Source organism: Carassius auratus, chromosome 27, assembly GCF_003368295.1.
Source record: "Carassius auratus strain Wakin chromosome 27, ASM336829v1, whole genome shotgun sequence".
Classification (NCBI taxonomy): Eukaryota; Metazoa; Chordata; class Actinopteri; order Cypriniformes; family Cyprinidae; genus Carassius; species Carassius auratus.
This window is the reverse complement of record NC_039269.1, coordinates 11,396,710-11,419,715: the sequence shown is the minus strand read 5'-3', so window position 1 is coordinate 11,419,715 and position 23,006 is coordinate 11,396,710. Positions and strand designations below refer to the sequence as shown.

The window sequence follows — 23,006 nt, the reverse complement described above, 5'->3', positions numbered from 1 at the left end:
AAAGGAAAGGTTCCTGCAAGAATAGCCCAAAACAATGCCTATCAAAACCCTTTTTGTGTACATATAAGAAAATATGACAAAATACATTTTTTTTACCATTTTAATATTTATTCAAAGTCTGCATAGGGAACAACTGAGGTATTTTGTAGACATCATTCAACTGTTTGAAGGACGAACAGTGACATCAGAAATACATTAATATGATTAAACTAAAAGCTTTAGTTTACATAATGATACAATTCAGTATTGACTTTAATTAGATGCATTAACATTATCAAGCAACAGACCACTGATTAAGAAATATTTTGGGGATGTAAAGACATTTGTGTTGTTTCTTTAAAACATAATTAGACCACAACACATCTCACAGTAGTTCATTAAATAAGGCAGCTCTATTAAGGCATAACGCTGCACAGCTCCGGTCTCTGGTCAGTCTCAGTAAAACTCTCAGTACTGATGCCATGGGATTTGAGGATGTCCAACAGCTCAGAGACGGTCTCTTTAGGAAGTGTGCGGGTTCTGCTTATGATCCAGGAATACTCAGAGTAAAAGGGACCGGCAGAATCAGAGCAAGAGTAAACCAGGGTGTAGTTGTCATAATCAGTGGCCAGCACCCAGTAGGGGGCCGGAGGAGCACCTGAAAGAGGACACATCATGAATAACTCAAAATCACAGATTCTTAAAATGATAACAACAACAACAATAATAATAAAATACACTAAGAAGAATGATTTGTTTAGACCTAAGAAGCGGACTTCAAGTTTGGCAGGCTCTGATGCATCTGCAATCTTGGCAGTTCCATTAGTGAAGCTGTAAGTGCCATTACTGTGTAGAAATATTCAAAGAAGCAATATTTGGTGATTTAAGTCATTTCAGAAGAAAGTGCAAAACTATTTTGAATATTTGGAATGTTAACAAGTATTTACTTTTTGAATATTTTATTTACTTCTATAGACTGCAAAAATATTTTGAATATTACAAATAAGAACACCTGTGTTTTTACTTTGTAGTAATGGTTCATCAGTACTTACAGAAGCTGTTCATTTCGAACCAAGACAATACCATCACTGAGAGTGTAAATGGCCTGGCAACAGTCTCCCAACTGGAACCGGGCTGGAATCTTTGTGATCTCATACCATCTGCCCATGTACTACGAAAGGAAAAAAAGATGAGAAATTATACAACAGGACTGAAAATGAAAATAACATTCTAGCTGAAAAATAAGTTTGTATAAAGAAAACAATTTTTTATACAATTTTTGCTTTGTTATAAAAACAAAATTCTCGTCTTCTTCTTGACTTTAATATGCTAAAGTTGCTCAAGTTGTTTGTATTTTCTTGATAATAATAATAATTGAAAATATATATTAAATAAGGATTAAAATAGCAAGTATAAGTTTACCCTAGTAAGATCAAAGTTTTGCTGAACAGGAGGCTGTGGGCATTTTCCAGAGCCGATGGACTGAGCACTGACCGCCAGCACAGACAGCAGAGTCAGAGACAGAACCTGAAGAGCCTGCATTCTCTCAGTTTAAACCTGAAAAAAAGAGTCATATTTAATGAGAACAAGACGAAATTTGGCTTTAAGAGTTGGATAGTTGAAATTCAAACACAGAGCATCTTACCTGTTTGGTCTCAAGCGTGGAACTTGTGTTCAAGGTACAGAACAGCGAGAGAGTTCAGTATTTATAGAGCTTTACATCTGATCGTTATATCACTAACTCCACCCTCCTCAACTTAAACATGTTTGGGGAACCTGGGCATCTGCTCAACAAGATGTTGAAGGTTAAGTAAACACACCGTGAGTTGTTGAGTGATGAACGGGTCACCACAGCTTTCCACATCCTTGATAGTGGGTCCCCGCAGGAGCAGGGTTGAGGACCTCTGCACAAAAGCTTTAATAAGTGAATGTGACATTCTAAGCTTACCTTCTGTCACCTTAGCAACAGTATGAAGAATTATTTTTTAGCTAAAGACAATTAAAACACTGTTATACAATTTTTTCCATTCATCCTTTTGTAACAAGAGGGGCTTGCAAAGTTATTTCCTCAGCTGGAGGTCGAGTCACACGTGATTACTTCATGTTCTTATCACAACAGTGTTGTTTAACTTATCGCAAACACCTGCAACATGCAAAACACACACCTACACGTGAGGATATGTGACCCTGGACCACAAAACCTTAAGTCGCTGGGGTATATTTAGCAATAGACAAAAAAAAAATTGAATGGGTCAAAATTACAGATTTTTATTTTATGCCAAAAATTATTAGGATATTAAGTAAGGATCATGTTCCGTTAAGATATTTTGTAAATTTCCTAGCATAAATATATCAAAACTTAATTTTGATTTAGTAATATGCATAGCTAAGAATTCATTTGAACATCTTCAAAGGTGACACCCTCAGATTCCAGATTTCCAAATATTGAAATGCGGTTAAGGTTCAAAAAACACATTATTTCCCACATACTGTATTGTTGCTCCTCTATGCCCCGCCTTCTGAAACACATAGATTTTTACAAAGCTCTTTGTTCTGAAAAGTGTAGGTTATGCTGATTGGCCAGATATCCAGAGTGTTGTGATTGGCTGAATACCTCAAGTGTGTGATAGAAATGTTATGCCCTTAACATACTGTGATGCCGTAGCCCAGTGCAACAAGGAAAAACCAATAAAAGCCATTACAAAGGAGGCATTTGTTGCATCCAGTGGGGACATAATTACTGATTATAATGACTTATATTGCCTTTTCACACCTTGTGTGGCATCACACAGCTTAAACATAAAACCATGTCTGCATTTGTGATCGGAGAAACGTCAAACAACAAGCGCTACTCTACACTGCACAAAACTCACGTTTGAATCATCAGTGGCAATATAAGTCATTATAATCAGTAATTATGTCCCCACTACATGCAAAAAATGCCTCCCTTGTAATGTTTTTTATTGGTTATGCCTTGTTGCACTGGGACACGGCATCACAGTGTGTTAAGGGCGTAACATTTCCATCACACGCTTGAGGTATTCGGCCAATCACAATGCTCTGGATAGCTGGCCAATCAGAGCACACCTTGCTCTTCAGAATGATGAGCTTTGTAAAAATCGACGCGTTTCAGAAGCCAGGGCATAGAGGAGCAACAATAATGTACAGTATGTGGAAAATAATGTGTTTTTTAACCATAAACCGCATTGCATTACACCAAAATACACCAAATGTTGTTCTTTGTAGCAATGTCATGGGACCCCTTTAACTTTTATAAAGAACGCCTCATAAAGGTTTGAGGCTTTTGTCTTTGCAACTTTAGGGATCTTATCTATTCACAAACAGCTTGTAACACTCCAAAGAGAAAAAAAAAAAAAATTGAAATCGCATCATATGACCCCTTTAATAACTTACTTCATGTTGGGAATAAACTCTGGTCTCACAAAGACTCCTTCATGACATGTCTCTTCAGTCACATGATCCCAGAGGAGAATAATTCAAATAAATAGTCTGAGCTCCACAGTCCCTCTCGTATTCAGCAAGACTTTTAAGAGGTAAGGTTTGTTTAATTACTTTGGTCAAACTGTCCTCTATAAAATGGTTGTTTTATAAGAAACTAAATACGTATACTGTAAACTACTGTTTATTATTTTTTTGGAAAGAAGTTCTTATTACTATTATTCTTATTAAAAGAATAATTTTATTCAACAAAGAGTGCATTAAATTGATAGAAAATTACAGTACGGATATACATAATGTACCAAAAGGTTTCTATTTCAAATAAATGCTGTTCTTTTAAAATTTATATATATCAAATAATCCTGAAAAAAAATCAGTTTGCTTTTAACATTGATAATAATCAAAAGAAATCTTTCGTGAGCACCAAATCAGCATATTAAATGGATTTTAAAGGATTACGTGACAAAGACAGGAATAATGGGTGCTGAAAATTCAGTTTTGCCATCTCAGAAATAAATTAGCCTACATTTTAAAATATACTGAAATGGAAAACAATTATTTTAACATAATGTTTCAAAATATTACTGTATTTGGGATCAAAATAAAAAATTTTTTTTTCCTTTTTCTTTCTTTTTTTTCCACAAAGGGCTAAACAAGTAAAATGAAGTCCTTGCTGGTTGCTCTGGCCCTCTTTCTGCCCATCATAAATGCCCAGGTGCCACACTGGGGGCCGTGCCCAGAGCCTGCTACTCAACCTGCCTTCAACCTAAAGAAGGTAACATACTCTGCCACAGTATATGCTATTAACCGCTCTTCTATTCTGCTCTTAATGTTCTCATTGTTTGCTTGTCTTAATCCTAATGTAGTTTATGGGTAGGTGGTTTGAGATCGCTAAACTTCCAGCACAGTTTGAGCGAGGGAGATGCATTGAGACTAACTTCACTCTCAAGCTGGATGGAACGGCTCATGTAGCGAGCTCGGAAATTCTGTGGGTACCAACATCTAAATCACACTTTTCTATAATTCCTTAGAGTTTTATATAAAAGTTAATAGTTCAACCGTAAACTTTCTTTTCCTTAGAAAAGGAGAGTTAAAAACAATTTCTGGGACAGCTGTGGTGGAAGATAAAAGAAATCCAGCGAAGCTTGGAATCAGTTTCTCTTATGGTACAAATATGATTTTCTTTTTTCAGAAGCTTTGCTGTTGCCATAAGTAATGAAATTTTCTAATTCAGAATTATATTTTGTTTATTGCATCTCTTCTTGAATTGCCAGTTTTGCCCTACACTCCATACTGGATTTTGTCCACTGACTATGAGAACTCAGCGCTGGTGTATTCATGCACTGATGTCTTGAGACTGTTCCACGTGGACTTCGCTTGGATTCTGGGCCGCACCCGATCCCTGCCTGCTGCCACCATCGACCACGGAAAAGAGGTTTTTACCAACAACAACATCGATGTGAGTCGGATGATACTAAGCAGACAGCAGGGATGTGACAAAGACCTTTGAATGACTGGAAAATCCTGTTTTGTGTTGAACACAGTGTGGACTACAGAAATAGTATACTATTCCTTAAAAAAAATACTGCTCGGTTTATAAACATTCTTATTTAATTAAACGGCCATGGAGTCTTGGACTTATTACATTATTTTTCCAAGTATGTTAACCAGAAATGTAATCCATCTTCTTTGGGAGTTCTTGTACAGAATTGGAAGCACAGGTTTCCAATTGATCAAAATAAATTAAGAGCACTAACCAAAACCATGTGAACTTGGTTGGCTTGATTCTCAGTGACCGACTGTTGTACATTTAGCACCTCCTTGTGTTCATAAAGAAATAAAAAACATAAACATGAAATAATGTGCAAGTACTTTCTATTCACATTTATTCCTTAATAAGGTTTGGACAATAACTGCCATGTTAGTAGTATCACTGATACTCCTTCTGTTAATATATCAATATACATTTTTTTTTGTTTTTGTTTTAGCACTTCAACAAACTAAATGAAAACGAGAAACGTTTCTTTGGCAACTAACTGGAATAAAATAAGGTTTAGGTTTTAAATGAGACTGCTACTTCAGTTTATTTCAAATAGTCTTCGTATTAAACGAAAACCTTGCACGAAGAAGAAAAAACATGGTGAAACATTTGTTTACCAGAATTTTATTTCAACATTTAAAGTGTTTCACAGGAATCTTTGTTTTGCACATTTTGCCACATTAATGAAACAAGCATACATACTGTAGAGACCTCAGATATAATAATAGAAAGCACAGTAATAGGGAGATTAGTCACGCAACAAGGTATTTTCTATTTTAATTACTTCATCTTATAAAGGAAAGTATATGTGAGAGAGAAGCACATCTGTTTCCATCCATGTTTATATAATGCGTGCTCAACGGAACTGCAGTGGGCTGACACGCAATCCGATCACATCTTTACCAATCTCGGTGGCCTAGGAAACAGGAGAGAACCAGCCAATGAAATCGATCTTTCACTTTATAGCACCGCATGATCAGATGGAACAAGGGGAAGAGTTACTTTGTCACATATTAACAAAGTTAGACTTTCTATAGTCAATAAACCAACACTAATTAAACATGGAGTTTACAAGGGTTTACAACTAACCTGTGTGACCCTGCAGACCTCTCCTTTGTATTTGGGGCAGTAGCAGGCTCCAGAGAGGGGGCATTTCTCCACCGGCCGCCCACGGTACAGGGGAGTGAAAGAGGCTGGGCAGATGTCAAAGGGATTGTGGGGGTCATAGTTCAGTTGGTGAGCATCTGTCAGGCTCTTCTCGCATGCTGCAAGAATCTTTCGTGTCTGAAAAAGTTAAGATGGAAACAGGTTATTAAATGAAGATGAAGACACACACACGCACAAAAAAAAAAACTGGGCCAGGACCTATTAGGGGGCCTCCGAATGGCTTAAGATTTGTCATCATTAAATATATTAAAATGATTTTGTACATAATGTACTTATCAATGTATGCATTTTTTATTTTAATTAATTTTGTTTACATGCCCAGTATGCTGACACAAATAAGTGTTTTTTGTTTTTTTTGTTTTTTATACTATCAAAAAAGTGAACTCATCTCAGCTTTTAATGTGAGAAAACCCATCTGACTGAATAGCTATGGGTTAGGGGATACTTGTGTAAAAACATTACAACAATTAACCATTTACCTGTTGCGCCACTTCTGGTTTGGGACCCAACTCAAGCAGACGGCGGGCAAAACCTGCTGCTGTTTTGAAGTTGCGCAGTTTGAAGAAAAGATTGAGTGCTGTTCTCAACACCAACACCATGTGGACAGGCTGCAGACTGCAATGTGTGAAATATGCTGCCATCTGAAACACACACAGAAAAACATTAATTAAATTTTGACATTTTAATTTTATAATATACATTTTTTTAATATTTAAATACAATTATAGAATTTTAAAAATACATGTACCTCACAAAGTCTCTTTTGTTGATCGAGAGTGTCTTTGGGAAGTTTCTTCCTCTCTGTCTCCATAGTGAGGCCAATAATATACTCTTTACAGATAGTGATAAGCTGTTGAGCCTGAGTAAAAGTAAAGAGAATGTTTAGTAACCCCTATATAAAACAATATACTTCTCATCCTGAATGAAAACACACCTCTGCTATCTCCTGTTTGTTGTCGACCACAAGCAGTGGTACGGAGAGGAGAACGGCTCTGAAACGATCAACAGCTTCTTCAAAGCGCCCTGCTGTGGTCAGCTGATAGCAGTGCTGCAGGCGTGAAATGAGATCAGAGAGACGCAGGCCCACCGCTGGCAGACCTCCTTTAGCCCCGCTATCCTTCCAGTTCCTCTGGGGGTAACTGTGTAAGCAGGGCAGAGACGGCAGGCCCAGGTAACAGGTGCGCCCACGGGACAGGGTTTGCATGAACAGTTGCTTATATGGTCCAAACTGAACCACACCAACCTGGTCATGCAGCAACTGTACAAAAGGGAACAGAAAACATTAGAGAGACAGCAAAGATACATCTGCTACATTATTATTTAGTAGTTTAGACTCATTACTGTTTTTCTGTCCTGCCTTAACTTCAAAAAAAAAAAAAAGGACATCAGAAAATGTATCTATAGTTTTGAGAGATCTCTTTACCCTCATAGCGGTCTCAAAAGATCCAGCCAATAAGTGATCCACCACCAGCTGAGAGTTGTTGCACCACATCTGTGTGGGGCTTGTGCCCTTGGTGGGCGGCACAAAGAAACCTTCGCCATCTGCGCCACCTCCACCAACAGAAGGCACATCCTATTGGTTAAAGGAAAGACAAGATACAAGGTTACTTAGGATTCAGTTTCAAACCAGTCACAAACAGTTGTGATTTTGATTTCAGTTCTACACCACACTTAACCAGTTCTGGCGGGAGGTCCAGATCTTCCTCAACATCCCAGCCTCCTCCTTCCTCTTTCCCAATAGCTCCCTCATCTCCCAAACCCTCTTGAGCATCCATAAATCCATCTGGAATATGAGAGAGCTTAAGTGATTTGATCATTTGGTCTAGTTTCCTCCTTCAAAAATCATTTCATAATAGTAAATACCTTCATCCAAATGAAGTTCTGCATCTTCTCCCCAGCCTTCTCCTCCTGACGCATCCATGTCCAGGTCAGCAACCATCTGACCAGCACGTCCTACTCAAGCAACCATTAAAAAACATGTTATTCTTCAACATGAAATGCCTCCAACCTCATAAATCCTGGTTACCCACTCTGAGCCAGTATGAGTATCACAAAACCTCACCTTTGGCAGCAATGGCTCCCTCAAAGAAGCCCTTGGAGACGGTGAGCAGAGGCCAGTTGGTATCCAAGGGGTTGATGGGAGGTGGTGGCTGCAACAGCTGAGCATTGGGGTCCACTTCTGGCACCTGCACATGGAGGGAACCCATCGCTCAATCATTCATCTACAAATCAGTGCATCTCTGTTTGTCAAGAGAATAAAACATACCATCTCTTTTTCCAGGTCAAAGGTCTCCTTCAGGGCTTCAGCCTCCTCATCCATCCCATGAGTGGCAGCAGTCAGGTAAGCCAGAGACTCTGAGAATGCATGTGATATAGAAGTCATTTTCTTTTAAAACGATCATGCGAACAAAGATAAAAGTGACAGCACTCACTCTGGCCACAGTTCTTCAGGATTCTCACACGTTCACTGACGTCACCCAGATAGAGAGCGCCCTGATAATGTCCACTCATGTCCTTTCTTATCTCAGCTGTAACACAAAACATCATTCAAATAATCCATAGAAATTAACCACAAGACTATGAAGCAGCAACAATGTTAATAATAGAAAACAATTCATTTAAAATGGAATACCATTTCATAATATTGCTGTTTTTGTTGTATTTTTTATCAAAACAATGCAGCCTTGGCAAATAAATTAGAATTCTATGAAAAACATAAATAATTCCTACCAAACACAAACTTGTGAAAGGTATTGTACTCATGATTTTTCCTTGCCACTCACCTATCTTCATCATCTTCCTGAGTTTGGCCAGGTTGCCAGTGATAAGGTACAGGAAGGTGAGTTTGTCAAAGTTCTTGGTTCTCTGGTAGCACATCTCCACCACCTGGTGATGGCCCTGCAGGAGCGCAGCCTCGCCGAGACGCTCCCAGCAGCTACGCTCATCCAGGGCTTTTGCAGCCTCTAACGCCACCTGCAGGAACAAACAAATCAAGAATGAACATCTGTTCAGGCAAAAGTGTTGAAGACTTGATCCTCCATAAATGTTAGTTCTGTATACCTCAATGTTTCCACACTCCAGAGCCAGGCTGAAACGAGTCTTCTCATCTTTGACGAAGTGCAGAGCAACCTCTGGGTAGCCCTTCTTCTGCAGGTAGGCAATGATGGACTGGCCTACCAGTTTAGCGTTACGCACCATATGAAGAACCTGAGGGTGTTGGGCAAGGAAAAAAAGGGCCATTAACAGTGTTGCTATTGTTAACTAAAACGGAATCTATTATTTCAGTGAATGAAAGCAATTTTAAAAGCCAAATGTATTGCATAAAAATAAAGCAAGACAGAAATACAAAAATAATGGCTATTAAAAGCAAATCAGAATGAGCAAAAAAAAGATTACACAATTTATATACATTTTTATTCAGATAAAAAAGAAAAAAGAAATGGACAAATTTAATTATTGAAAATATGAAAATATGCACTAACCTCTTCATATTTGCGGTTGACCAGAGCCAATTTAAAACGGTACTCAGTCGGGTCAATATTGAGCACTCGTGGTCTGCACTCACGATCCAGACAGTACACACTGTTGCCTCTGACTCTTGTCACATAGATGGGTAAATCCAATGTACGGATTATACCATGATCCCTATGAAAACATTTTATTTAAAGGTTAATCTTTCATGATTAACAAAACAGTAGGGTTTTCTTGATTAAATGGTTGCATGTGAGGCTGTTGGTGCAGTACCCGGAGGTGAGAGCATATTTGATGTGGTTGGAGGTGGTGTAGATGAAGACTTCATTCTCAGCCCAGGCGCCACTCTTCACTCTGATGTTCTCATGGATGTTACACAGGCTCTCTAACTTCTTGTTGCAGATCATGATGGCTGAAAAGCAAAAGCAGAGAGTCAGATGTGTAACAACCTGGTAAATCAAAGAAAACACAAGCATGTGGGTTTATTCTATTTGACACAAGGCATACACGCTTACACAACCCTTAAAGGTGGCTATTTGTGATTGCAAAATCAATATGTTGAAGCCTATATAACCGATTAGTGTGCATTCACTACCGTGTTTGGCCAGCAGGGCCACATGGTTGGCATCGGAGCTCCACACAACATATTTGACTTTAGCGATTTTGACTGTAGCGAGGGAGCGCTTTTGCTGCACGTCAAACAGCGTGACTCCGTCAGCATCACGCAGCAGAAGAGATCCAGTTCCAGCGTAGAAGATCTCCTCACAGCTCGGTACCTGCACCTTCTTCACAATCTCATTCTTCAGGTTCTTGATCAGGAGCTGCAGCGGGATAACCATAGAGAATAAGCGCTTGGGTTAGTTTGATTACATGTGTACAATGTAATACTTCTTTCCTACATACTACAGAGTGTGGCAAGGATGACCTATTTTTAAGTAATTAATGACAGAATTTTCATTTTTGGGTGAACTATCCCTTTAATGGAATTAGAGCGGTTGTTTTGTTTTTATCTTCTGGAGACTGTATTTAAGCTTTAAGTTGTCTTCGTTAGTAAAGTTTATCATGATGAACTAAATGTAAGACTCAAACTTTTGTTGGTTGCAGAACTTATTTTTTGTGATAAGCCAACAGAAAAAAATAAAAAAATAAATCTAATTGAGGTTTTGCAGAGGGAACCAGTGTGATGCTAACTTCCAGGGTAGGCCTACATAAATGTAATCACTGCAGCACTGTGTTCTTCAAATAAGTGTGGCTTGATTCACTTACTGAGTGCATGCGGTCGAGTACAGCAAAGCGGTTCCTAGCCACCCAAACCGCGGTTAGTCCAGAGGAACGCTTTCCCTCTGGAGCTGAAATTGTGTAGAGAACCATAACAATTCCATTCTGCATAATAGATTAGGAAATTGTAAAGAGAAAGGATAAAATGTTACCATCAGGATTCTGTGAGTCACTCTCTCTGGGAATGGAATACAGATCATATGTGCTGTTTTCCAGGTTGGTAGCTCTCTGAAATGGAAAGAGGAAGAAATGAAATGTGCAAATGAACCTTGATTTGACTAAGCAGCCTGATAGTGTCAACAATACTCACAGTGCACAACAGCACAGCATTTTCTGCAGGGTTGTAGGACATGCTGAACACTGGGAATTTGGATCCACTGTCAATATAAAAGAAGCCATTCAACTGAAAAGTTCAACTGCACTAAACCTTTTGTAGATGGGCATTTGTTTTTTAGACCTGCAGTAGAAAAGACACTAAAATCCCCACACCTGCGCAGCTGCATGACGGGTGTATCCTTGCTGCTGTTGAAGTCAAGCTGACGCAGGAAGCGATCTTTTACATAGTACAGCATGTTACCATACACTGCATAAGCTGGACGTTCTCTTTCCAGTTTAAACACCAGCATCCCACTGTCATGGCCTGGAAAGGTACAAATTTATACTTTAACTCATCTCATTTCATCACCAAAACCACTTGCTTAATTATTATTATTAACCTACCAGCAGCAAACAGGTTGAGGTTGGGGTGAGCCCCCAGCACCCAGAAACGGTCGTGATCTCTGCGAAAGGTCTGGACGCCTGTCCTCTTGGACATATCCCACACACGGATGCTCTTGTCCTCAGAGTTGGACAGGATGAGCTCCTGACGAGGATGGAACACCGCACAGGAAACATTGTTGTAGTGCCCTCGACAGGTGTCCAACTCCCATGCTTTTGATTCTAGAGGAAGAGATCATTTCCAAAAAAAGAGAGGGGGAAAAAAAGAACTAATGGATAAAATATGTGACTTTTAGTTATAAACAAACTCAAAAGATACGTTTTTAACTGCCTGTATAGGTAGCAGATAGCGAGGAAGTTTACTAGGGTTTGAAATGGGACAACATTTTTACATTTCCAATGACACATACCGTTCATCCTCCAGATCTTGACCTGGCGGTCATCTGCTCCTGACACAATGAGAGGCATGCTGGGATGGAAGGCTGCCCAGTTTACGCCTCGATCGTGACCCTTAGACCAGAGCAAGAGAACACAAACTTTCATTCAAACCAACAACAAACTTCATTCAATCAACCCCAACACAAGCACTTTTAAATACAAAGATTAGGTGCAATTTTTCTTATGCCATTACAACCACATTCTTACCTCCAGAACGTGCTTCACTACTGCATCAGAGCCCCCAAACAGGTCCACACCAGAGATGCCACGCACCTCCGTGTCCACAGCACCCGGAGACAAGTTCTTCTTCCTCAGACCTGGAAGCAACATTTACAGTCCGACACACACAGGGGACCGTTTACAAATTACACAGGAACACCCACATACCGGGGAGGGAAGAGAGAGGAACCACATTAAAACTGCTGCTCAAAAACACATTTGTGATATCTGACAGTAAACACAAACATTTTGTTGGGCTTCTAAACATTCGCTGGTGCTAGAGAACACAAACACAACAAACATCCTCCACGAGGTCTTAACCTGAGTTAAGGAAGTAAACTTAACCACCAGATTAAGAACAGAGACAACAATCAATCAAAACACAACAGAAGTTCAATTATGATCACAGAGAGGTCAAAATCATTTGAGATTGGATAGGATGCATGTAAATCAATGACAGAGAGCAAATCAGCTTAACTCAGGTCAGGACGCAGAGAAAAAGAGAGGAGAACAGAGAGTGTGTCTGAGATCTCAGCACTCCAGATATCCGCTAAATGAATAAAAGTCCAACAAAAGCTGCACTAGAAACCAATGTACAGATGTGGATGTTTCCAGAGGGGCAAAGGAGCTGTACAGGAAGTGAGCAGGGATGGAACTGAATGGTGGATTGATGGGGTGGAGCGTGTCAAAATGTTCTCTGGAGGGGCACTGGATGTTAATGGAGTGAGAAAGACTCCAGTTAAGTCTTGCATTTGTTATTGCATATTGTAATGCATTAATAGATGGATTCCATCATGCATTTAAGTGGTGTTAGGAGTCATTTAATAATTAAATGACAATCTATGTTCATGTTACTGATCGAAAAGTTGCATTCAGATAGACTGATCAACTTGAGGAGGAATCTAATCATAAATATCATCTATGGATGAGAAATGACATCAATGCAGGGTATGAGGAAATCTAGTTTAAATGTTTGCATACTTCTGTGAATTTCACAAATGAATCAGGGATTTGGGATCCCAATTGTTCCTGTTCATGCAAATGCTTAATAGTTTTGATGAAATTCATCCAAAAGATGTTAAAAAGAAATGTGTTTATAATTAAATTTAGATGCAAAAATTATTTTTAGGTAGCATTATCACATACAATTACATACGAATTGCATAGTATCCATGCAGCAATATATTCATTCCACATTTTTTTGTGAAGGTAGAGAGAAACTATCTGTTCAGTGTAAGCTTTAATGAAGGAGTTATTTGTTGTTAGTCAGTGCAGACAGCAGCAGGTTAAAAGGTTAATGAGAAAGAAAAGAGTTCAGTATTGAAAGCAAAGGACAGACATGGACAATTTCATTAAAACATGCAAAATCTCAAAAATGCCTATAACATTCACCATTTCTTAAACAGGACTTTTTGAGCAGGTGACCATATGGTAAATCTTTATTTAAGTGCTTCATGAATTGCTGTTCCATTTAAACATCACCTTTAAGAGATTTTAAAATCCCAAAAATAATAAAAATGGAGTTCCAAATCACTAGATGAATGCTTGATGCTTACAGCATCAGTGTGCAAGGCATTTTTGCTTTGAGCCCACAGAGTTTTGTTCTGCACACATTACTGAGAGAGGAATGAGGAAGAGAATGCCACTAGGTAGCCTCTAATTTCCTCCATCCTCTCTCTCCATTCCCACCTCCCCAACCGTCCCAAAACTACTCAATCCTGTCCCGAGCCTCCTCACCGGAAATATCCCACACGCGCACAGTCTGATCCAAGCTAGCCGACACCACCAGGTCCTCAGATGGGTGGAACTGAGCACACATCACATAGTGATTATGCCCCGTCAGCACACTACAGAGAAGAAACAGAACAGAGAACATATACAACTCAGTTTCACTGAGCTAATGGTCAGAGAAAATTAAAATTAGCAAGTGAAAAAACATATACATGTGAAATGAGTACAAAGTGCACAAAATTTATTTTTGTTTTATCTGCAAATGTTAAAATCAATAATATTGGTTTCAAAAATAGCTTCAACAACCAAATAAAAAATTATGAATGAATAATAATTAAAAAAAAAATGTATTACTTCTGCACATCCACTAGTTCATAACCTATATAAAGTCTCACCAGACACAAGTTCTGGACTGCCAATTCCAAATGCGAATGGTTTGATCATCTGAGGCACTCAGGATCCAGGGATACTCCTGAAAATTATATCTATATGTTACTCTCACTGATTAAATAAACATTATCAAAATAATTATGAAGCCATCACAAAGTTGACGGGGCTCACGTGATGAAAGAATGTGGTACGAATGTAGTCAAGATGTCCAAGAAGAGTAAAGAGACACCGACGCAGCTTGTAGTTCCACACCTAAAAATCAAATCAAATAAATATCAGCTTAAAAAGAAAACACTTTACAATAACTTCCCTTTAGCAGATGTATTCAAATACATTTGTTACTGTATTCATTAACCTTATATACAACGGTTTATTGTAAATGTCGCTCAGGTTCATTAGGTAACGTTAATTTAAAAAAATTAATGTATTAGTAATAATTACAATTATCATTAATACTAATAAATAATTTAGAAGCATTTATAGTAGATCTTGTTAACTTTTTGTAAAGTGTTACCATAAATTCACATGAAACTATATAGTAGAAGTAACCAGGTGACAAATTTATTAAACGTCAGTTATTTAAAATTAAGCAAGCAAACCTTGATCTTGTAGTCATCTCCTCCAGACACAAACAGTGGCTGCTGCTTATGAAAGTCAATGCCTCTGACTGGACCTAAATTAATTGACAACATTATGAGGTCTCAGAAGAGAACCACAAGAGACTGAAATCGTTGATCAGCTGTTTCATACCATCATGCTCGTCAAACTTGTCGATGAGGGTGCACATGCGATAGTCCCACAGCTGGATGACGCCGTTGTGCAAACTAGTCAGAATCCAGGGCCGTTTCGGGTGGAAACTCAGCCCTGCGGAAAAACACAATACAATCGGTTCAGGCATTTATTAACATTTGTGACACCGATTTAAACAGATTACTGTCATCATTACAGCGTTATCGATAATAACAATCTGGTCAGGTTAATGTCATTGACATGTTCTCAATGAAACATAAATATGAAACTTAAGCGTACGTTAGAGAAAATTTATTTTAACGTCTGGATGGCTAACTTTGTGCTAACTAACTAGCTTTGTGCTAACAACGAATGACACACAATATTCAAAACGATATGAACTGAATCCTTCATAAAAAGACAGTACATTATGTTCTACAGACATTAAGAATAGAATAAAATCAAACCACTGGTTTACATAAGCGCCATAATAATTAAGTTATACTGCAGTCAAGTGAAGCTAGCCAGAGAAGATCTCTTACCTTTCACTCGGGCCGACTTAGTCTCAAACTTGGTCAACATTTTCACTGACAATAATGACCGAATAGGAATGCGTACTGTAAGAAGATATAGCTCCGTTTACGTTAGTGTAAATCCTAAAACCATCCCCCGTGAGGAAGGGATTTTGCTTTTTGATTCTGCAACTGCACTTCCGCAGAGGACACGTCTACTGAATCCACTCAGCCCCGTCCGTGTTTCCGTGCGCCACAAATAAAGTTTGACGATTCAAATGCCAACATCGCAAAGTCCACGTCATAGAGCCTTCGTTAGAGCCTAAAGATGAAAACGCAGTAAAAAATAAAAGAGAAGAAAAAGATTTAAACGCATTTCCCCTTGGCAGTCGTCTATAAGACCATTTTAAATAAATGGGAAATAATACTCAGAAATTCTGAAGTAAATAATAGTTTATGGCATTGTTCCTTGTTATTTTAGTCATTATATTATTAGTGCCAATACATATTATAACATAACCTTTATTATTTGTTTTGTGATTGATTTTCTGATTTTAAATCTAGAGAAAATAAAATCTTTATACAATTTTACAATTCTGTATGTTCCCAGTAACACTTTTCATTGAGAACTACCACAATAATACAACAATGATTAATTGAATTAAAACAAAAATAAATTAAAATACATAAAAACGCTATAAATGTCAAATTATTTTATGATACATTGCTTGGTGAATAAAAACGTATTATAATTAAATATTCCAAGCAGAAGTGAGAATTAACCTACAAAAATAATATATAACGGGGTCACAAATCTCTTTACTTTAAGTGATTTTAAAAGAAAGTGTTAAAGCCATAAAAATATTGTAAAATGGGTAAAAATTGGTTAATTAAAAAATACATTTTAACAAAAAAAAATCAGACATTTGTGTGTTGTGTTGTTAATTTAATTTGATATGTAACAGGATTAAATTGGAGAAGAATATAAAACATTGTAAGTTCATAACGTTTATTTCGATTTTAGAGAATTGCAATTCCATACAGTGTGGTATGACAAGACCAATGAACTGCACATTTAATGGAACATTTTACAGTACAAAGAATATTGATGAGCTGATTTAAGTGCTTTGTGTTTGAGCAACCCCTGAGTGTTGTAACCATTAGATATTTTTGTCCGGCTCATCTGCATGGCCATCCTATCCTTATCATAATCTTTATTTTGGCCACATAATATCATACTACGATAGAGCTCATGCCACATGTAAAGAAAGCAAACTGATAACCAACTCCACATTTGATCCTGTGAAAGAATCCCATTTCCATCCACTCAAACATGTTTGCATAAAAGAACCATGTAAACATCCCCTCAAATGTAACGGCTGCAAACTTTAACCTACTTTTGAGGTATCCTGGGATTTAACACATCACACAGAGGCACCACTATAGGAATGATGGGAATTATTTAAATTGACATGCCAACACTTCAACTGCTCTATATGCAGATATATATAGTAACCATTAAAAGACAAAGGGAGAGATAATTATTCTACTCAGTTAAAAATGCAGACTATGGGTCAAAGAATGATAATATCAATATATTATCAGCCTTTATCTGAACTGTCTGCAGTTAGTTTTTTGAAAATGATGGATCTGAGAGATGCGTTTTGGTCACAGATTAGTTGTCAGATCACAGAAATAGCATACATGATATAGTGTGAGAATAAATGGACATTACGCTGTATATTAAAATAATTTCATCAATCTGATGGAAGCTATTTGTTGACCCAGACCATTCTTCTGAGATTTACAAATAAAATTAAACCAATCAATCTGTAAATACCTTTCCTGTCCATTTGTCTCTACTTACACAAAACACAATTCACTGTGACACCTGTCAAATGTGCTTGAAGTAAAACTGTAAAAAAATTCTGAAAACCAAGCTGTCAGCACACTGAGATATCAAGCTTCACTCAAAACGCACAGTGAGGACAGTGAACGGAATAAGGATAAATATGGAAAGGACCTCAGTGGACAAGAACTACGAAGTAAAATTAATGTAGTGAACGTTCACAGTTTCAGTGCAGACACAAAAGCAAACTCCATTAAAAGGGGAGCATGATCAACTGTGTCCAACTCAGGTTCAGATAATTAGCTCCAAATTGTATCGTTTTCAAATGTACATTGATTTGACCTCATTGAGATCACATGATTGAGCACTGCTCTGGTCCTGGGACTCCTTGCACTCCAGGAAATTGCAGAGATTCTGGGTCAAAATTCAAGCCAGGAGGCTAAGAAAAGAAAAAAAGAGATTAATTAATGATGTAAATATAACATAGCTTTTATTTAAAAGAAACAAAGTAAGAAAGAAAGAAAGGTAATTAGTACTCACTGCCTCTCCAGCAAGCTCTTTTGGCGGTTGACCCAAGTCTTGCAGCTGAGAGATAAGACATTATTTCCATGAACAAAAATATTCATAGTGCTGAAAAATGTATGTTACTGAAAGTTTATATTAAGAAATATGAATATGTGTTTTAAATATAAAGGTTGCACATTTTTAATTCTTTACAAAAATAAAATCAGCACATTATCAGTAAGCAGTATTATTTTTTTAAATAAGTACACTACATGCATTAAAAACATGCATTCTACCTTCTGCATGAGTTCAAGAATGTTTTCAAATGTGCTGTCTTTGTCTCCATCTTTCTCAAATTGGCTGCATATTTCTCCCATTAGTTTGTACTGTTGCTCATACCGCATGAACTGGTCTGTGGGAAGAGATTGCTTGTTGCTCTCCAACCATTCAGGGTACTAAATGCAAATTGCATTATATTAGTATATTTGTCCTACCGAAATTAAATGGAATGTAGCAAGATTTTCTGAAAGCAAATGTTAAATTAACACCAGGCATTTACCAGCTTCACTGGTACCAAAAACAGTAGGACAGTCATTAAGACAGACATGCAGATGCAGTAAACAACTCACCTTCTCCGTTATCTCTTCAAGAGAAGGGTATAGAACTTCTTTGGATAAAAGGTTCTGCATAATGGACTGCATAATTGGGAGAATATTTCCATCATCTCCTCCCTCCCCATTTTCATTCAATCCCAGGTTCTCCAAGGTCTTTACCAGATCATCTCCAGCCAGTCCTGCATTCTGCATTTAGTGGTAAATTACTAGTCTTCTGTCACACATTACCTTTTAAATGTTTAGGGTCAGTAGGATTTTTTTTTTGATCCTTCTATTCAACAAGGATTCATTAAATTAATAAAATGTAATAATAAAGATGGAAGAGGATGCTTTAAATTAATAAAATGTAAGATCAAAGCATCAAAATCTTATCAAGCCCATTTTGAATGGAAAACCACCATTTCCTTGAATTATATTTCAATAACATAAATTCAGAATGGGTTTACCTGGAGGTTGTCTGCGTTTTTCGCCAAACCACCAAGGGTCTCCTTAAGACAGGAGGTGAACTCTTGTTGTGAAGCTACATCTGTGCCTAAATTAAAACAATTGGAAAGTGGGCTAATAACTAAACTTGCATATCTTCAGTCAACGTGAATAAAGTGCTCCATCGCAGATCACTCACCTACTTTACCTGCTGCCTCAGACAGCTTATGAAAATGCTGTAGAAGCTGAGGTTCTTCTTGCGCTAACTCGGCCATGGCTTTCTCCCACTCCTCACGTGCTTGATTGGCCATCTCACCATCAAAGAGAGTCTCGAAGATCTTACTGTCATCCAGCAGAGGAGGCTGAGTGTGAGAAGAACAGAAAACAAATACATTAACCAACAGCAATGATGGAACCAACTCACTGCAGAGAATGAGAATTTAAAAATGAAAATGTGTTTATTACCTTCTGATCACTCGTCGTTCCTGGACCAGGGGCAGTGGGGGCCACAGGAGGCACACTGGTCTTGTCAAAATCATCAAGAGCACCTGCAGTTGAGGAAACACCATCAATGGAGTACCAAGGGTATATTTATATCTGTGTTGATGGTATATTATCTTGTGACTGATTTAATCTAATCTCACACGGTTTGGATAGCAAAACCAGCTAGAGGTCCAGTACACACAGCAGCATCGATTATAAGTTCTGTTTAGATACAAAACCTGGTTGGACATCACTTGTGAGTTTTTATGTGACTATAGAAAAGTCATAGTGACGATATCTAATTTAATTAACTGATGCACATCTAAAGCTTTTACGTTACTAAAACTTCAATCACTGAGACTAGCGTAAACACCGGACTAGAGTGACAAACGCTTCCGAAATGTTAGTTCACTAAACTGTAACATTATTAAAGATATAAAACATTTGCACGCTATAACTGTGGATAATTTCACATTTAAGCTATCTTCAAACCTTACTGTCTAATAATTCGGCCAGTTCGCTGTCTGGAGCACCCTGATGTTCTGATGCTGACGCCATCTTGCTTCTCAATGACGAAATGCACCTTGTCGCAAAATAATGACGTCTAACATAAACAGCTTTGCTTTTTCTTTCTTTCTTTTTTATTTTAATTGTATTTTTTTTTTTAAATTTTTTTTTTATATATTTATTTTTTATATTATTTTATTTCATTTTTTTGGGGGGGGGGGCATTTATCATAATATGCAGGGCGAATTATAGCAATTGCTTTTATTTTCAACAGTAAGTTTTCTTTTTTGGAGCTTATTATTAAGCTTCTATTAAATATATTGCTATTAATTAGTGTGTCATAAATAAACAAATAAATAATTCTATCAAACCAAAACCTCAATTGCACTGCCCTCCGTTCATCGTTTTAATGGTTCATTTGTTTGGTACAGTTCCCGCTGCTTGCTTACTCGTTAATTCGGTCACTTCCGCGGTTTTGTATGGTTTCGATTTCAAATCCCGTCAGCTACCAAATCGGTGTTTGCCACTGCTGAAGTTGAATTGGACCAAGAGATTTTGATAGAATTGCGATTCAGATGTGTTTATAAATTATATCACGCTCAGAAGAGTCGATTAAGGAAGAGCCATGTATGCTCTAAGAGGTTTCAGAATTTTGCTTAAGATTGCATCTCTGATTTTGTTGGTGAGTCTTGTCATTATCATACGCTTCTTTCGTTTATCTTAACCCGAATGCATTTGTTACACAGACTTATATTACTGCATGTTTTCATTTCTCTAAAGGGGGCTTTCTTTGTATGTTGGTTTACGTGACATTATCATCATATTTTTGTAGGCTAATTGCTGTTGTCAGATAAACAAGTAAAAACACTTAAATCACTCTAGCATACATACATTCAGACAAGAGTCAGCTATGATTGAAGTAGATTTTAAATGAAGTGTTGACCTGTATTCTCAGGACAAGCTGTTTTTCATAAATGACTGAGAAATTTCAACAAAGTAAAGACAACTAGCTTTAGTTTCTCAGTAAACAAAGTCATGACTTCTGACACACATGGCACATGACAAGCCACTGATTGTTTCATTTCCTCTAGTTTTTAACTCCTTCATTCTCCACTTTGTTTTTACAGCTGACTGGAATTGCTGGCCTGGGCGGTTCATTCTTTCTGCATAAATACAAAGTTTACAGTGTGTTTTTTAGCAGCGTTTATATACTTCTCCCTGCAATGCTGGCTGTTGCTGGAGGAGTCATTCTCTTAATCAGTGGATGCATTGGCTGTTCAGTGTCCAACAAGAAGCCTTCATGTGGACACGGATTAGTAAGATGGAGAAATTAATTGTCTTTCTTTTTAAATAAATAAAAATAAATAATTTAATCCACTGTGGTTTTCATATTTGTATATTCCTTGTCTTTCAGTTTGTGTATGTTCTTATTATTGCGTGGTGCATTGTGTGTACTACTGCTGTACTGGCATATACTCATAATGGGAAGGTAACTGAAATGTATTTTATTTGGTTATATGCAGGTAAAGTGTTACATTGAAATGGTTTGACATTAAACATCTTTTTTTGTTAGCTTGATGAAGACTTGGCTCCCCTTAAAGATGTGTTTCAGAACTACAGTGGTGACAGCCAAGATCCTGAAACCAAAGCAGTGAATGCCCTCCAGCGTGAGGTATCTGCACAGAAAACTCTAGGATTTCTATATGTTTGGCAAAATCAGATGGTTACGCTTTTTTTGTTACAGTTGCAGTGTTGTGGTGTTAAGAACTACACAGACTGGTTGGAAACACCATGGTTTAATCATAGTGGGAAATACGAAGTTCCTCTGAGCTGCTGCAACAAAACATTTAACTCCTGCAATGGAACTCTAAACTCAACCCAGTTGCTGTATAATGAGGTACAGATACTAATTACATTTGAGCTACAACATTTATTAGATATAAAATTCATATTTCATTGCTTGATTTTACAGAAGGCTATACCATTCATTAAATTAAAAGTCACCCTGTATATTTTCTAAATTCATTTTATGTATCTCACTGTGAATGACTAATTAATGTATAATTCATTTTTTTAGCTGTTGACAAATGTAGTAAAAATTTAATAATTTGTTACACTTGGATGTATGTCACAATATGGATCAAAAGATCTGTGACTGCTTCCATTTTATTGTGACAAAAGGAGTATTATGAGTTAAATGCAATTAAATGAAATAACGTCAGAAAAATTATTGAATCTTGTATCTCAGTGTAAAAACAAACAAATGTATTTACAATTGTACAATTACTATAATATTAATACAAAATTTACAGATGTCTAGTAGAACTTAAAAATGGAAAACTGGAATATTTCTTTAAAAATGATTTAACACTGCTAAATAAATTAATTTGCTAATTCATTTAAATTAGGTTTGTATCCCAGTGTTTTGAGCAAGATTCAACTTTTTTCTCTATTTTAGGGTTGTCAAGGTAAACTTGAGATGAAATTACTACTTTCAGTGCACATCATGATTATAACATCTTTAGCGGTTCTCTTTTTACTGGTGAGCTCTGAGACTTGAATTATAATACATTTATGCCCTGATCTTTTACCAGATTTATAATGTCATCTTTGACATTTCTGTTTTCAGATAATGTCTTGGATTCTAGTGGCACAGCTAATGAGGCATCAACCCCCACAAGAGTATCGAATCTTGGACCAAGAATAAAAAGGCACTTTTGGAATTGAAATCTTGTTACTTTTTTTCTGAATGCTTTCACATTTTTTTTTAATAAATATATACATATTTCACTGTTATTAATGCTGATATATTATTCCGTTAAGTTTTTACATTTCTACAAACTAGTTTATCTAAACAAAACCTGTTCTCCAATGAATGTTTTATATGCAAGCACAGCAAGGGCGTTTTACTTTGCACAATAAATCTGATACAATCAAATAAAATGTCTGATTTTATTATTAGTGACTGTTGATCTGGATCTGAATCTCAACAGATT

The 23,006-nt window shown here is 37.2% G+C and overlaps 5 protein-coding genes across 7 annotated transcripts; 2 read left to right on the top strand and 3 right to left on the bottom strand.

Moving 5' to 3' along the window:
• Window positions 1–362: 362 nt before the first annotated feature.
• LOC113046395 (apolipoprotein D-like) lies at window positions 363–2,009 on the bottom strand. 2 transcript variants are annotated; one of them, XM_026207253.1, is made up of 6 exons: window positions 1,800–1,832; window positions 1,625–1,646; window positions 1,402–1,536; window positions 1,032–1,150; window positions 743–825; window positions 363–637 (listed from the first exon to the last, which is right to left on the bottom strand). In XM_026207253.1, the coding sequence occupies exons 3-6, from the start codon at window positions 1,519–1,521 to the stop codon at window positions 396–398; spliced, it is 564 nt and encodes a 187-aa protein (XP_026063038.1). In that variant the 5' UTR covers window positions 1,522–1,536; window positions 1,625–1,646; window positions 1,800–1,832; the 3' UTR covers window positions 363–395. The 2 variants fall into 2 exon arrangements, with proteins under 2 accessions (XP_026063038.1, XP_026063037.1); XM_026207252.1 differs by having other exon boundaries at window positions 1,625–2,009.
• Window positions 2,010–3,462: 1,453 nt separating this feature from the next.
• apoda.1 (apolipoprotein Da, duplicate 1) lies at window positions 3,463–5,485 on the top strand. The gene is made up of 5 exons (XM_026205884.1): window positions 3,463–3,533; window positions 4,085–4,213; window positions 4,305–4,426; window positions 4,519–4,604; window positions 4,713–5,485. The coding sequence occupies exons 2-5, from the start codon at window positions 4,100–4,102 to the stop codon at window positions 4,946–4,948; spliced, it is 558 nt and encodes a 185-aa protein (XP_026061669.1). The 5' UTR covers window positions 3,463–3,533; window positions 4,085–4,099; the 3' UTR covers window positions 4,949–5,485.
• Window positions 5,486–5,586: 101 nt separating this feature from the next.
• On the bottom strand, window positions 5,587–15,891 carry copa (COPI coat complex subunit alpha). The gene is made up of 29 exons (XM_026205883.1): window positions 15,661–15,891; window positions 15,140–15,253; window positions 14,989–15,062; window positions 14,561–14,641; window positions 14,395–14,471; window positions 14,006–14,115; window positions 12,257–12,366; window positions 12,022–12,121; window positions 11,615–11,833; window positions 11,384–11,534; window positions 11,205–11,271; window positions 11,047–11,122; window positions 10,883–10,965; window positions 10,212–10,437; window positions 9,890–10,028; window positions 9,628–9,790; window positions 9,206–9,352; window positions 8,929–9,118; window positions 8,578–8,673; window positions 8,412–8,500; window positions 8,208–8,331; window positions 8,009–8,098; window positions 7,822–7,928; window positions 7,569–7,718; window positions 7,080–7,403; window positions 6,894–7,004; window positions 6,625–6,786; window positions 6,068–6,262; window positions 5,587–5,894 (listed from the first exon to the last, which is right to left on the bottom strand). The coding sequence occupies exons 1-29, from the start codon at window positions 15,698–15,700 to the stop codon at window positions 5,835–5,837; spliced, it is 3,675 nt and encodes a 1,224-aa protein (XP_026061668.1). The 5' UTR covers window positions 15,701–15,891; the 3' UTR covers window positions 5,587–5,834.
• A 734-nt stretch (window positions 15,892–16,625) lies between these two features.
• LOC113045484 (peroxisomal biogenesis factor 19-like) lies at window positions 16,626–20,080 on the bottom strand. 2 transcript variants are annotated; one of them, XM_026205881.1, is made up of 8 exons: window positions 20,001–20,080; window positions 19,486–19,568; window positions 19,220–19,382; window positions 19,044–19,129; window positions 18,613–18,783; window positions 18,280–18,438; window positions 18,020–18,064; window positions 16,626–17,918 (listed from the first exon to the last, which is right to left on the bottom strand). In XM_026205881.1, the coding sequence occupies exons 1-8, from the start codon at window positions 20,059–20,061 to the stop codon at window positions 17,832–17,834; spliced, it is 855 nt and encodes a 284-aa protein (XP_026061666.1). In that variant the 5' UTR covers window positions 20,062–20,080; the 3' UTR covers window positions 16,626–17,831. The 2 variants fall into 2 exon arrangements, with proteins under 2 accessions (XP_026061666.1, XP_026061667.1); XM_026205882.1 differs by lacking the exon at window positions 18,280–18,438.
• A 352-nt stretch (window positions 20,081–20,432) lies between these two features.
• Window positions 20,433–22,968, top strand: tspan37 (tetraspanin 37). The gene is made up of 7 exons (XM_026205880.1): window positions 20,433–20,692; window positions 21,138–21,326; window positions 21,425–21,499; window positions 21,584–21,682; window positions 21,755–21,907; window positions 22,469–22,552; window positions 22,640–22,968. The coding sequence occupies exons 1-7, from the start codon at window positions 20,636–20,638 to the stop codon at window positions 22,715–22,717; spliced, it is 735 nt and encodes a 244-aa protein (XP_026061665.1). The 5' UTR covers window positions 20,433–20,635; the 3' UTR covers window positions 22,718–22,968.
• Window positions 22,969–23,006: the final 38 nt, after the last annotated feature.